Source organism: Gigantopelta aegis, chromosome 1, assembly GCF_016097555.1.
Source record: "Gigantopelta aegis isolate Gae_Host chromosome 1, Gae_host_genome, whole genome shotgun sequence".
Taxonomy (NCBI): domain Eukaryota; kingdom Metazoa; phylum Mollusca; class Gastropoda; order Neomphalida; family Peltospiridae; genus Gigantopelta; species Gigantopelta aegis.
In genome coordinates this window covers 16,399,926-16,413,609 of record NC_054699.1, presented here as the reverse complement: position 1 = coordinate 16,413,609, position 13,684 = coordinate 16,399,926, and the positions used below count along the sequence as shown (strand labels likewise).

The following is a 13,684-nucleotide window of genomic DNA, read 5'->3' as shown; positions in this document are numbered from 1 at the left end:
CCATTTTGTACCATCTCAGAGAGTACGCCCTCTGGCGAGCTGGTGGTTACGTAATACTTAACACGTAACGTCGGGAATGTGCCTTAGAACTAGAGAAACACAATCTACCTGGTTTTTGCGGGATGATAAATAGTCATACATTGCAGTGTTCAGTAATAATACACATCCCAGTAAGCCAGCAGTAAATATATCCAGCACTATATATATTATTTTTCAATACAAAATAAAATACCATTGTCAAAGTGGCTACACAACAAGTCGAAATAATTAACAATGTTTTGTCCATGCATTAACCTACGTACTGAAATGATACACGGAGTGTTTTCTTAGTTAATTGGTCTATGCTGTTAGTTGCTTCTACCTGTGATTCTTGATTGGCAGGTGTGTATTTGATTGGTAACCAGACGAGCCAATTAATTGACGCCGTCTAGACAAAAAATTACGTACCGGTATTGTGGAATATTACCTGTCACTCCTAAAATGGTAATGGACATGGTTTATTACTGTAAATAGTTCTGTAAAACTATTGATTAAGTAGACTTTTCCATCTTAAACCACAGAACTGACCAATTACGCAGTCCCAAAGAAAATAAAATTATCACTTGGGTATCGTGGGTTGTCGTTTTTGCTCCAATGTAGCATATCAATAGGCCTAATAGTGTACATTTTTCCTTTGGATTATTTAACAGAGAAAAATACTATAACCCCATTTTGTTCCGTTAATGCAACTTGAAATATATTTAGTTTAATAGTTTATTATATTATTACGTCATTTATGCTGTTTTACAAGTCAGGTTGATCAAAGAGAAGCGCCTTGTCGAAAATTACTGCTTTTGTTTACACTGTACATACAGGAGATGGTCAGGAGCTGACGTCACTTCGCCCCAAGCTATCCCACCGAACGACACAAAAACGAAACAAAATGGCTGCCCTCAGTTAGCAGGAGGTATGACTATACCAAATAAAATCCTATTGGCGACCATGTTAATGGTTGTGTTTAAAAACTATATGCAATATATCAACCAAACTATGACCCATAAATATCAGTACTACAACCCCTACCTCAAAGTAATAACTGCAGAAAATGGTACCTTTCATAGCTCATTTTCGGTATAACCAGATGTTTCTACAACACCCCTAATTTCGCACAAAATTTGAGTACTTTTGTTTTACAGGTACCCCACACGTTCCAAGCACAAGGCTACTTGACATGGTGGTACTACATCAAATAAAATTGCATACATTTTTAGCCCAGATGAAACTAATTTTTTTTACAACCAACACACTCACATTTATAACCAATCACAGGACTTGTGGTGTTAACTTCTCTATCAAAAGTCCGACCCAGCCGGAAATTAATTGGTATAGTGCTACCAGGAATAATCATGTAACTCTAAAATTACGCATTTTTCATTTGCTAAAGTGTCAGTATGTGTTGGTGGTCCGGGTATGCGTCTTTCCAACACATAAGGCTCTTGTTTGAGTTGACCCTACCTTTAAGGAAATAACATGTTAACAAAATGAAAATAGCAATGAAATAAAATCTGCATCTTTGTTCTCTAAGTCAATCCACAACTTTACTCACCACACCTTCACCTGATATTGTTTTAGTAATTCGGCCAATTACCGTAGACACAATATCTTTGGTTATGATGTATCCCGATTCATTCATTCATTCATGTTGATGAAATTAATGAAGTACTAGTAAACCATCCTAACTTCATAATATATAAATCTTAGTGTCTGAAATGAGCCATTTTACCGTAGAATTATGATCGGGTGGGGGTGGGTGGGTGTCAAAACTCTTTTTTCGTAGAAAAGTTATCCGGGGTCATTATTTTACAGAAGTCAAAATCCCACGTTACACCGGTCCCCACGGTTATGCCATACTTGTTAAAAAGGCCCCTACCCATAATTAGCGACGTCAATAGTAAAATGGAATGAAACCTTGCAGTAATGACATCTATCGAAATTTCAAAAGATGTATATTTTTAACAAGCTCAAACAAATGATATAATTGTGCTGTTAACCCTATATAAACAAAGATGAAAATGAGGCTTGCGCCCATGTCCCTTCCTCAACTCCAGATACCTTTCCCCCTGACTGATATCAGAAGTAGTTCAGTGATGGCGGGGAAGAACAGCTGGCCTTTGGGTCTTATGCAAAGGGAGTGGTCATTTTCCATCGTATTCAAACGAATACCACAGTGCATTCAGTTAACTCACAGAACCAATGGTTTTATTTCATTGGTTTTTAAATCAGAAACAACTGAATCGTTTGAGTAAATGTATTTATTTCTCACTTTATATTGACACAATTTGTAACATGTTTGAAGAAAAATCATATGTTCACTATGAATGGCCACAGTTTATATACTGCACATCAAAAGTGACGCAAACAGAATTACAATTAGTTTGTAGCTAGACTACGTTTACTTGATTACAAACGCTCAGGGGCCTATTTCACAAAACATCGTAAGTTTACGTCTACAACTAACAGTTTGACATCTATTTCACGCAGAAAATTACATCATTACAGAAGATGGAGCATTTAAAGGACAAAAGAAAATGAAATACGTGTACTTTAGTTATCTGTTGTACTATAATAGTAATAAAAACACTGGTTTAGTCGTAGATTTACGTTTACGTGCAAAACCAGGCTAACGATGTTTTGTGAAACTGGGCCCTCTGTTAAACAATAAACGCTTCACAAGCCTGTAATCCTCCCGAATATTAATACGTATTGATCCCATCTTAAAAAACAAGAACATTTAATTTAACTGTTACAGCCAAAACAATATACTAGCATTTCTTTCGGTGTTCAGTATATTTAAAACACTTTATCAAGACCAATCAGGTACAACTAGTGTTCAGAACTCATTTTTCAATCAAGATCCACAGATTGAAAGATACTGTTGTCCATCTACTTCTGTTGTAATATGTATCTGACTTACACAGCCTTTTAAACAAGTACACTTACATCGTGAATACATTTCCTTGTTTAGAATATCGGTCTTGTTTAGATATACAAGGTGTTCACACTGGCGTAGGAAGCAGGGGAGGGGGAGCAAGGTGTGTGTGTACCCCCACTTTGTAGCAGCAGTGATGTTTATATGTATGCATGTATGTATGCATGTATATATATATATATATATATATATATATATATATATATAGAGAGAGAGAGAGAGAGAGAGAGAGAGAGAGAGAGAGAGAGATATATATATATTATGTGTGTGTGTGTGTTGTGCGTGTGTGTGTATTTGTATGTGTACCCCCCACCCCCACCCCCTCCCTCACAAACTTTGTGGCAACTTCTTACACCCGTGGTTCAGGCCCCGTGCTTATAAAACTTTTAAAGTCTGGACTCAAGACTCTAATAGAATCCGAGACTTAAACGTCATGACAATGTGTCATACAAATTGTATGCATGGGACATCATTTGAGATTTAAGTCTAGACTTGTTTTATAAGCATGGACTCTGATCGTTCTTATGTTTGTAGTAGCCTAAACTGGAAATGTAATAGATATATAATAAATATATTAGGAAGTACAATGAAGCTTCAGCTGCTACAAACATTACGAATGAAAAAGAACACATTGCGTATACAGACGCCGATATTCTAAACAAGAAAATATTTGTGTTTAAAATGAAAATTTAGAATGAACACTATTTAGAAACATCTTAAAGTGAAACATTATTTAAAGTCACTGAGCCAAGTTTTCGAGATACATCACCTTTTCTGCTTAGGATAAAAATCATTTGGCGCTGCTACAAACACCATTATGACCATAAATTATGACGTCATACTTTAAAAATAAAACTTTTAGGCAACATAATGAATTTCATGGGCAATTTATGATCTTAAAACTCTCTCTCTCTCTCTCTCTCTCTCTCTGTCTGTCTCTCTCTCTCTCTCTCATATATAAATCTCTTGGGTAATTGATTCTCTCTCTCTCTCTCTCTCTCTCTCTCTCTCTCTCTCTCTCTCTCTCTCTCTCTCATATATAAATCTCTTGGGTAATTGATTTTAACTCTCTCTCTCTCATTCATCATTCATTCTCTCTCTCTCTCTCTCTCTCTCTCTCTCTCTCTCTCTCTCTCTCATATATAAATATCTTGGGTAATTGATTTTAACACACACTCTCTCTCTCTCTCTCTCTCTCTCTCTCTCTCTCTCTCTCTCTCTCTCTCTCTCTCTCTCTCTCTCTCTCTCTCTCATTCCTTATACATGCAACCACTCCAATATTCTTTATGGGTATTCGGAATAGTTATGTACGGTAGTCCTTTAGCTACCGTATTCTACCTCCAATGCATAATATACACCATTTATAAACACAAGCGCCATTAAAAATCCTGTATGTTGTTTTTCTCTAAAGCAACATGATAATGATGTAAAACGTAAGTCATTTGTGTTACATTAAAAGATTATACCATCAGAATATAAAACTGTTCTAATCCTCTAACCGTATTTCAGGTTTCAAGTCCCAGGATAATAATTCGATATACAGTCAACTGAAAAACAAAATACATGCCATGTTGTCTGCAGTGGAATAGTGAAGGTATCCGATGGAGAGGAATGCAGTGTAATTTACCCTTTCCTTTTCCCTTATAATTTATTCATAATTATCTTCTAACATTCTACCAGACTACGCAATCCCAACCTACTGTGCAACTGTATCAAGAAATCAGTGATAGCTAGAGAATAAAGGGACGCTCCTGAGTTTTCTGCATTGTAAGATGCTTCAGACTAATAAAATATTTCTACGATTAAATATACATATTAATTTTTTTTTTTTTTTTTAGAATATCGGTGTCTGTATATTCAATGTGTTTCTGGTCGTTTTAATATTTGTAAGAAGCTCAAACTGGATTTTGTCTTCAAATAATTTCGTACGTACGTACAAATATTAGAACGACCAGAAACACGTTTAATATACAGTTACTAATATTTTATGCAGAAAAAATATATTTGATATGTAATTACAATCGTTAAAAAGTCTTTGTTAGTTGATAACATCTTAAAAGTTGCAGCAAACACATGCAGGAATGTCCATTTAAGTAAAACAAACTATAATTTTTAACGGTATCTCACGTTTGTGAGCATCTGGTTTTTGAAAGACAGATCACTTAAAAAAAACATTTGTGAATTTATGCCTTTAAACCCTATGGAAAATACCACCCATCCCATCACCTCCCTTCAGTATGCCACTGATTATTGAATGACTAATAAGGATTATCCTTCCAATATTTCAAAAGGTCTTCTGCTAGCAGGAGCATACAGAATGTTGGTCAGAAACATCTATTGATGGTCGTTTGGGTAACAGTTCTATATCTGGATCACTGTTAAAGGAAGGGACAATTAAGGCATTTGGCGTGGTATGCATATTCAACGATATATAATGCACATTATTGCTTAATATCAACAAGTATAATCGTATAGTTAATTAATAAAACGGTTAAATGTGACGGCCATTATATATAACGGGCGCAGCCATTTTGTACCATCTCAGAGAGTACGCCCTCTGGCGAGCTGGTGGTTACGTAATACTTAACACGTAACGTCGGGAATGTGCCTTAGAACTAGAGAAACACAATCTACCTGGTTTTTGCGGGATGATAAATAGTCATACATTGCAGTGTTCAGTAATAATACACATCCCAGTAAGCCAGCAGTAAATATATCCAGCACTATATATATTATTTTTCAATACAAAATAAAATACCATTGTCAAAGTGGCTACACAACAAGTCGAAATAATTAACAATGTTTTGTCCATGCATTAACCTACGTACTGAAATGATACACGGAGTGTTTTCTTAGTTAATTGGTCTATGCTGTTAGTTGCTTCTACCTGTGATTCTTGATTGGCAGGTGTGTATTTGATTGGTAACCAGACGAGCCAATTAATTGACGCCGTCTAGACAAAAATTACGTACCGGTATTGTGGAATATTACCTGTCACTCCTAAAATGGTAATGGACATGGTTTATTACTGTAAATAGTTCTGTAAAACTATTGATTAAGTAGACTTTTCCATCTTAAACCACAGAACTGACCAATTACGCAGTCCCAAAGAAAATAAAATTATCACTTGGGTATCGTGGGTTGTCGTTTTTGCTCCAATGTAGCATATCAATAGGCCTAATAGTGTACATTTTTCCTTTGGATTATTTAACAGAGAAAAATACTATAACCCCATTTTGTTCCGTTAATGCAACTTGAAATATATTTAGTTTAATAGTTTATTATATTATTACGTCATTTATGCTGTTTTACAAGTCAGGTTGATCAAAGAGAAGTGCCTTGTCGAAAATTACTGCTTTTGTTTACACTGTACATACAGGAGATGGTCAGGAGCTGACGTCACTTCGCCCCAAGCTATTCCACCGAACGACACAAAAACGAAACAAAATGGCTTCCCCCAGTTAGCAGGAGGTATGACTATACCAAATAAAATCCCATAGGCAACCATGTTAACGTTTGTGTTTAAAAACACTATATGCAATATATCAACCAAACTATGACCCATAAATATCAGTACTACAACCCCTACCTCAAAGTATTAACTGCAGAAAATACTACCTTTCATAGCTCATTTTCGGTATAACCAGATGTTTCTACAACACCCCTAGTTTCGCACAAAATTTGAGTTCTTTTTTTTTACAGGTACCCCACATATGTTCCAAGCACAAGGCTACTTGACATGGTGGTACTACATCAGATAAAATTGCATACATTTTTAGCCCAGATGAAACTAATTTTTTTTTACAACCAACACACTCACATTTATAACCAATCACAGGACTTGTGGTGTTAACTTATCTATCAAAAGTCCGACCCAAACGGAAATTAATTGGTATAGTGCTACCAGGAATAATCATGTAACTCTAAAATGTGTTGGTGGTCCGGGTATGCATCTTTCCAACACATAAGGCTCTTGTTTGAGTTGACCCTACCTTTAAGGAAATAACATGTTAACAAAATGAAAATAGCAATGAATTAAAATCTGCATCTTTGTTCTCACATGTATTTATAAGTCAATCCACAACTTTACCTGATATTGTTTTAGTAATTCGGCCAGTTACCGTAGACACAATATATTTGGTTATGATGTATCCCGATTATTCATTCATTCATGTTGATGAAATTAATGAAGTACTAGTAAACCATCCTAACTTCATAATATATAAATCTTAGTGTCTGAAATGAGCCATTTTACCGTAGAATTATGATCGGGTGGGGGTGGGTGGGTGTCAAAACTCTTTTTTCGTAGAAAAGTGATCCGGGGTCATTATTTTACAGGAGTCAAAATCCCACGTTACACCGGTCCCCACGGTTATGTCATGCTTGTTAAAAAGGCCTCTACCCATAATTAGCGACGTCAATAGTAAAATGGAATGAAACCTTGCAGTAATGACATCTATCGAAATTTCAAAAGATGTATATTTTTACCAAGCTCAAACAAATGATATAATTGTGCTGTTAACCCTATATAAACAAAGATGAAAATGAGGCTTGCGCCCATGTCCCTTCCTCAACTCCAGATACCTTTCCCCCTGACTGATATCAGAAGTAGTTCAGTGATGGCGGGGAAGAACAGCTGGCCTTTGGGTCTTATGCAAAGGGAGTGGTCATTTTCCATCGTATTCAAACGAATACCACAGTGCATTCAGTTAACTCACAGAACCAATGGTTTTATTTCATTGGTTTTTAAATCAGAAACAAATGAATCGTTTGAGTAAATGTATTTATTTCTCACTTTATATTGACACAATTTGTAACATGTTTGAAGAAAAATCATATGTTCACTATGAATGGCCACAGTTTATATACTGCACATCAAAAGTGACGCAAACCAGAATTATAATTAGTTTGTAGCTAGACTACGTTTACTTGATTACAAACGCTCAGGGGCTTATTTCACAAAATATTGCAAGTTTACGTCTACGACTAACAGTTTGACATCTATTTCACGCAGAAAATTACATCATTACAGAAGATGGAACATTTAAAGGACAAAAGAAAATGAAATACGTGTACTTTAGTTATTTGTTGTACTATAATAGTAATAAAAACACTGGTTTAGTCGTAGATTTACGTTTACGTGCAAAACCAGGCTAACGATGTTTTGTGAAACTGGGCCCTCTGTTAAACAATAAACGCTTCACAAGCCTGTAATCCTCCCGAATATCAATACGTATTGATCCCATCTTAAAAAACAAGAACATTTAATTTAACTGTTACAGCCAAAACAATATACTAGCATTTCTTTCGGTTTTCAGAACAACTCATTTTCTAATCAAGATCCACAGATTGAAAGATACTGTTGTCCATCTACTTCTGTTGTAATATGTATCTGACTTACACAGCCTTTTAAACAAGTACACTTACATCGTGAATACATTTCCTTGTTTAGAATATCGGTCTTGTTTAGATATACAAGGTGTTCACACTGGCGTAGGAAGCAGGGGAGGGGGAGCAAGGTGTGTGTGTACCCCCCACTTTGTAGCAGCAGTGATGTTTATATGTATGCATGTATGTATGCATGTATATATATATATATATATATATAGAGAGAGAGAGAGAGAGAGAGAGAGAGAGAGAGAGAGAGAGAGAGAGAGAGAGATATTATGTGTGTGTGTGTGTGTGTGTGTTGTGCGTGTGTGTGTATTTGTATGTGTGCTCCCACCCCCACCCCCTCCCTCACAAACTTTGTGGCAACTTCTTACACCCGTGGTTCAGGCCCCGTGCTTATAAAACTTTTAAAGTCTGGACTCAAGACTCTAATAGAGTCCGAGACTTAAACGTCATGACAATGTGTCATACAAATTGTATGCATGGGACATCATTTGAGATTTAAGTCTAGACTTGTTTTATAAGCATGGACTCTGATCGTTCTTATGTTTGTAGTAGCCTAAACTGGAAATGTAATAGATATATAATAAATATATTAGGAAGTACAATGAAGCTTCAGCTGCTACAAACATTACGAATGAAAAAGAACACATTGCGTATACAGACGCCGATATTCTAAACAAGAAAATATTTGTGTTTAAAATGAAAATTTAGAATGAACACTATTTAGAAACATCTTAAAGTGAAACAATATTTAAAGTCACTGAGCCAAGTTTTCGAAATACGTCACCTTTTTCTGCTTAGGATAAAAATCATTTGGCGCTGCTACGAACACCATTATGACTATAAAGACATCAGATTGGTCTAAGTAGACAATTTAAGCAATCAGTCATAAGTACATGTAACGTGAAATTTAATGGTACTGAAGCTTTAATTGCAGAAAATGTTACAGTCTATAATATCTAGGGCAAGTGCCTTTAACATGTTGACAAAAGCAAGCCGTTTTAAAGCAGTTTTGTCGTGAGCATAAATTATGACGTCACACTTTAAAAATAAAACCTTTAGGCAACATAATGAATCTCATTGGCAATTTAATCTCTCTCTCTCTCTCTCTCTCTCTCTCTCTCTCTCTCTCTCATATAATAAATCTCTTGGGTAATTGATTTGAACTCTCATTCATTCTCTCTCATATATAAATCTCTTGGGTAATTGATTTTAACTCTCTCATTCATCATTCATTCTCTCTCTCTCTCTCTCTCTCTCTCTCTCTCTCTCTCTCTCTCTCTCTCTCTCTCTCTCATTCCTTATACATGCAACCACTCCAATATTCTTTATGGGTATTCAGAATAGTTATGTACAGTAGTCCTTTAGCTACCGTATTCTACCTCCAATGCATAATATACACCATTTATAAACACAACCGCCATTAAAAATCCTGTATGTTATTTTTCTCTAAAGCATCATGATAATGATGTAAAATGTAAGTCATTTGTGTTACATTAAAAGATTATACCATCAGAATATAAAACTGTTCCAATCCTCTAATCGTATTTCAGGTTTCAATCTTTTTTTTCTCTATTCAGTACATAAAACACAGATTTCTGACTAATGCAATTGCGTACACGTGTTTGGATTGTTAATAAAAACAATGACTTTTATGTGATCAAGCAAACATCAAGATCCAAATGAAAAAAAATTCCAATGACGCTAACATCATTTCACAGTTGTACTGGTGATGAAGCAATGTTGTATGTTCAAGCAAGCATTATCAAGAGTCGTTTAAGTTTTTTTTTTCTTCTTTTTTATTTTGTTGGAACAAATTTAGCATCCATCAGATATTGATCCATGATCTTTGATGGGAGAAGAAGCTTTGTTGACATCTACTGTGATATATAAAATATTCAAGTCCCAGGATAATAACATCGATATACAGTCAAATGAAAAACAAAATGCATGCCATGTTGTCTGCAGTGGAATAGTGAAGGTATCCGATGGTGAGAAATGCAGTGTAATTTACCCTTTCCCTTATAATTTATTCATAATTATCTTCTAACATTCTACCAGACTTCGCAATCCCAACCTATTATGGCACTGTATCAAGAAATCAATGATCGCTAGAGAATAAAGGGACATCCCTGAGTTTGCTGCATTGTAAGATGCTTCTGACTAATAAAATATTTCTACGATTAAACTTACATATTAAATATATTTTTTTGTTTAGAATATCAGTGTCTGTATATTCAATGTGGAAATAATTTGAAATTTAACCTAGTACAAATATTAGAATGATCAGAAACACGTTTAATATACAGCCACTAATATTTTATGCAGAAAAATATATTTGATATGGAATTAGAATCATTAAAAAAAGTCTCCGTTAGTTGATAACATCGTAAAAAAATGCATGCAAACTCAGGAAAGTCCCTTTAAGCAAAACAAGCTATAACTTTTAATGGTATCTCACCATACGTTTATGAGCATCTGGGTTTTGATCACTTAAAAAACCATTTGTGAGTTTATGCCTTTAAACCCTATGAAAATACCTCCCTTCACTATGCCACTGATTGTTGAATGACTAATAAGGATTATCCTTCCAATATTTCAAAAGGTCTTCTGCTAGCAGGAGCATCCAGAATCTTGGTCAGAAACATCTATTGATGGTCGTTTGGGTAACAGTTCTATATCTGGATCACTGTTAAGGAAATAACATGTTAACAAAATGAAAATAGCAATGAAATAAAATCTGCATCTTTGTTCTCACATGTATTTATAAGTCAATCCACAACTTTACCCATCACACCTTCAGCTGATATTGTTTTAGTAATTCGGCCGATTACCATAGACACAATATATTTGGTTATGTTGTATCTTGGTATCGAGGAAATTAAAAACCGACTTCGATGTCAGACTTTTGTTTTCACCGTCCTTGATGTTGATTAATTAATTCATTCATTCATTCGTTACCATAGTTTGATGCTGGGGTGTCATTAAAACATTCATTCATTCATTCATTCATGTTGATGAAATTAATAAAGTACTAGTAAACCATCCTAACTTCATGCTATATAAATCTTAGTGCCTGAAATGAGCCATTGACTTCATTCATCTTTAAAATGATCTAGTCCTTTTCCCCATCTCATAATTCATTGTATTATTCCAGAATAACAATTCATGTAATCAAAAGAAAATCGGCACTGTACATTTTTTGCATAGAAGCTGGTTTCTTTATTGAATCATCGAGCTAAATATTAGATTAAAAAATCAATATACAGTGACCCCTCTCAAAACCAGATCCTCTATAAGTCAGAATGCCAATAAAACCAGACATTTTTCATGGTCCCTGTTTAAATATCTATACAGAAGAGAACCTCTCTAAACCGGATACCTCTTAAAACCAGATTTTTTTTCTTGGTCCAGAGGGTGTCCGGTTTAGAGGAGTTTCACTGTACTATTCTGTGGATTTTCTGTGTCATTATTTTATATCAAGACTGAACAGTAGAGCTCTGAGAGCAATCAGTTTTGTGTAATGTGAATAGAACACTAATGGACTTGTGCATATGAATACATTTAATGCTGATAAGGAAGGAAGGAAATGTTTCATTTAACGACGCACTCAACACATTTTATTTACGGTTATATGGCGTCGGATATATGGTTAAGGACCACACAGATATTGAGAGAGGAAACCCACTGTTGCCACTTCATGGACTACTCTATTTTGACTAGCAGCAAGGGATCTTTTATATGCACCATCCCACAGCCTTTGTTACACCAGTTGTGGAGCATTGGCAGGAACGAGAAATAGCCCAATGGGTCCACTGATGGGAATCGATCCTAGATGAATCGCGCATCAGGTGAGCACTGTACCACTGAGCTACGTCTCACCCCCCCCCCCCCCCCCCCCCCCCCCCCCCCCATATTGGTGAAGTCAGATTGAAAACGTCCTCCTCACTCTAGCAACAATGTTCGTCCAGTGAGCTATTTATCGTCTCAGCCGTTGCACCACGATTGGTATATCAAAGGCCGTTGTATATGCTATCCTGTATGTGGGATGGTGCATATAAAAGATCCCTTGCACCTAATGGAAACATGTAGCAGGTTTCCTCTCTAAGACTATATTATGTCAAAATTACCAAATGTTTGACATCCAATAGCCAATGATTAATAAATCAATGTGCTCTAGTGGTGTCATTAAACAAAAACAAACTAAAAACATAAGAAGACACCACAGACTACTCTGTATCAAATGTTTCCAATAGATATATTCATGGAATAATGAATGTCTACCAAAATTAAAAAAATCCCACTCAAATGGGTTATTAATAATGAGCTATATACTTTACCACAAGTCAGTTTAATGACACCCCAGCACATTGTTTAATTAGTGGCTATAACACATCTAACACATGGTAATACCAACACTTGGTCTTTATAATGAGAAGAAACCCATGTCTGCAACATGGCTACTGTGATGATTGAAAGAGTACCGTAAATAAATTACAAGACACCTTCTATTTTTAGTTTATTTCATATAAAAATTAAATACATGATGTCACAGTTGTAGCATAACCACACCATACAAGCCCACTTTATTTGCAGTGTGCAACATAAACAAAAGCATGAATATATAAGCTTATTTTTCTACTGATGACGCAATGGATATGTAACAGAATAATCATGTTTCTTTGTAACTCAACAATGTAAGTTTATAGAACATCACAGAATCATGTTGCTATATGACACTGGAAACATGATACAATGTAACAATTACTTTATCCTCATGATGTAACAAAGTAGCAGTGTAACATTACTTAAATCATGAACAAAGTAACAAAACTGAACCATGTCTTACTATGTAACATATCACTTTATTATGGATGGTAAATGTAATAACCACAGTGTTACAATACAACAATTCAACCATGTTACATTATAACAGTAACCATGTTAAAATTAACACTACTTTATCATGCACGATATAATAATAAACAGTTTAATCATGTTACAATAGAACACTACCATGTTTGGGTAACCCATCTAATTTTGCATAACCCATTACCATCCTGTAATTAACGTTCTAAATTTAATGTACATACAAAAAATGTGTTGGGCAGGACAAGACATGCAAACGCAATAGGTGAAAAAAAAAGTATCTTCCATGCAATTTTGTAGGTTCCTAATGATTTAAATAGGTCTTTGGCACAGAGATTAATGTGCCTAAATGGATAATTTGACCCTGATGTTAATGTATTGTTGAAATAAGGCATAATATTGGGGTATTTCTTCATGATCTTTCATACTGCATAACATTTTCAATGATTCTGA

The 13,684-nt window shown here is 35.1% G+C and overlaps 1 protein-coding gene across 1 annotated transcript in view; it reads right to left on the bottom strand.

Annotated features, from left to right (window-relative positions):
• Positions 1-10,688: 10,688 nt before the first annotated feature.
• Positions 10,689-13,684, bottom strand: part of LOC121371209 (ras-related protein Rab6) — a 45,682-nt gene continuing 42,686 nt past the window's right edge. Inside the window, exon 8 of the mRNA XM_041496940.1 lies at positions 10,689-11,043. Coding sequence (XP_041352874.1) covers positions 10,976-11,043 — 68 coding nt within the window. The 3' untranslated portion in view covers positions 10,689-10,975. The remainder of the gene's footprint in view (positions 11,044-13,684) is intronic.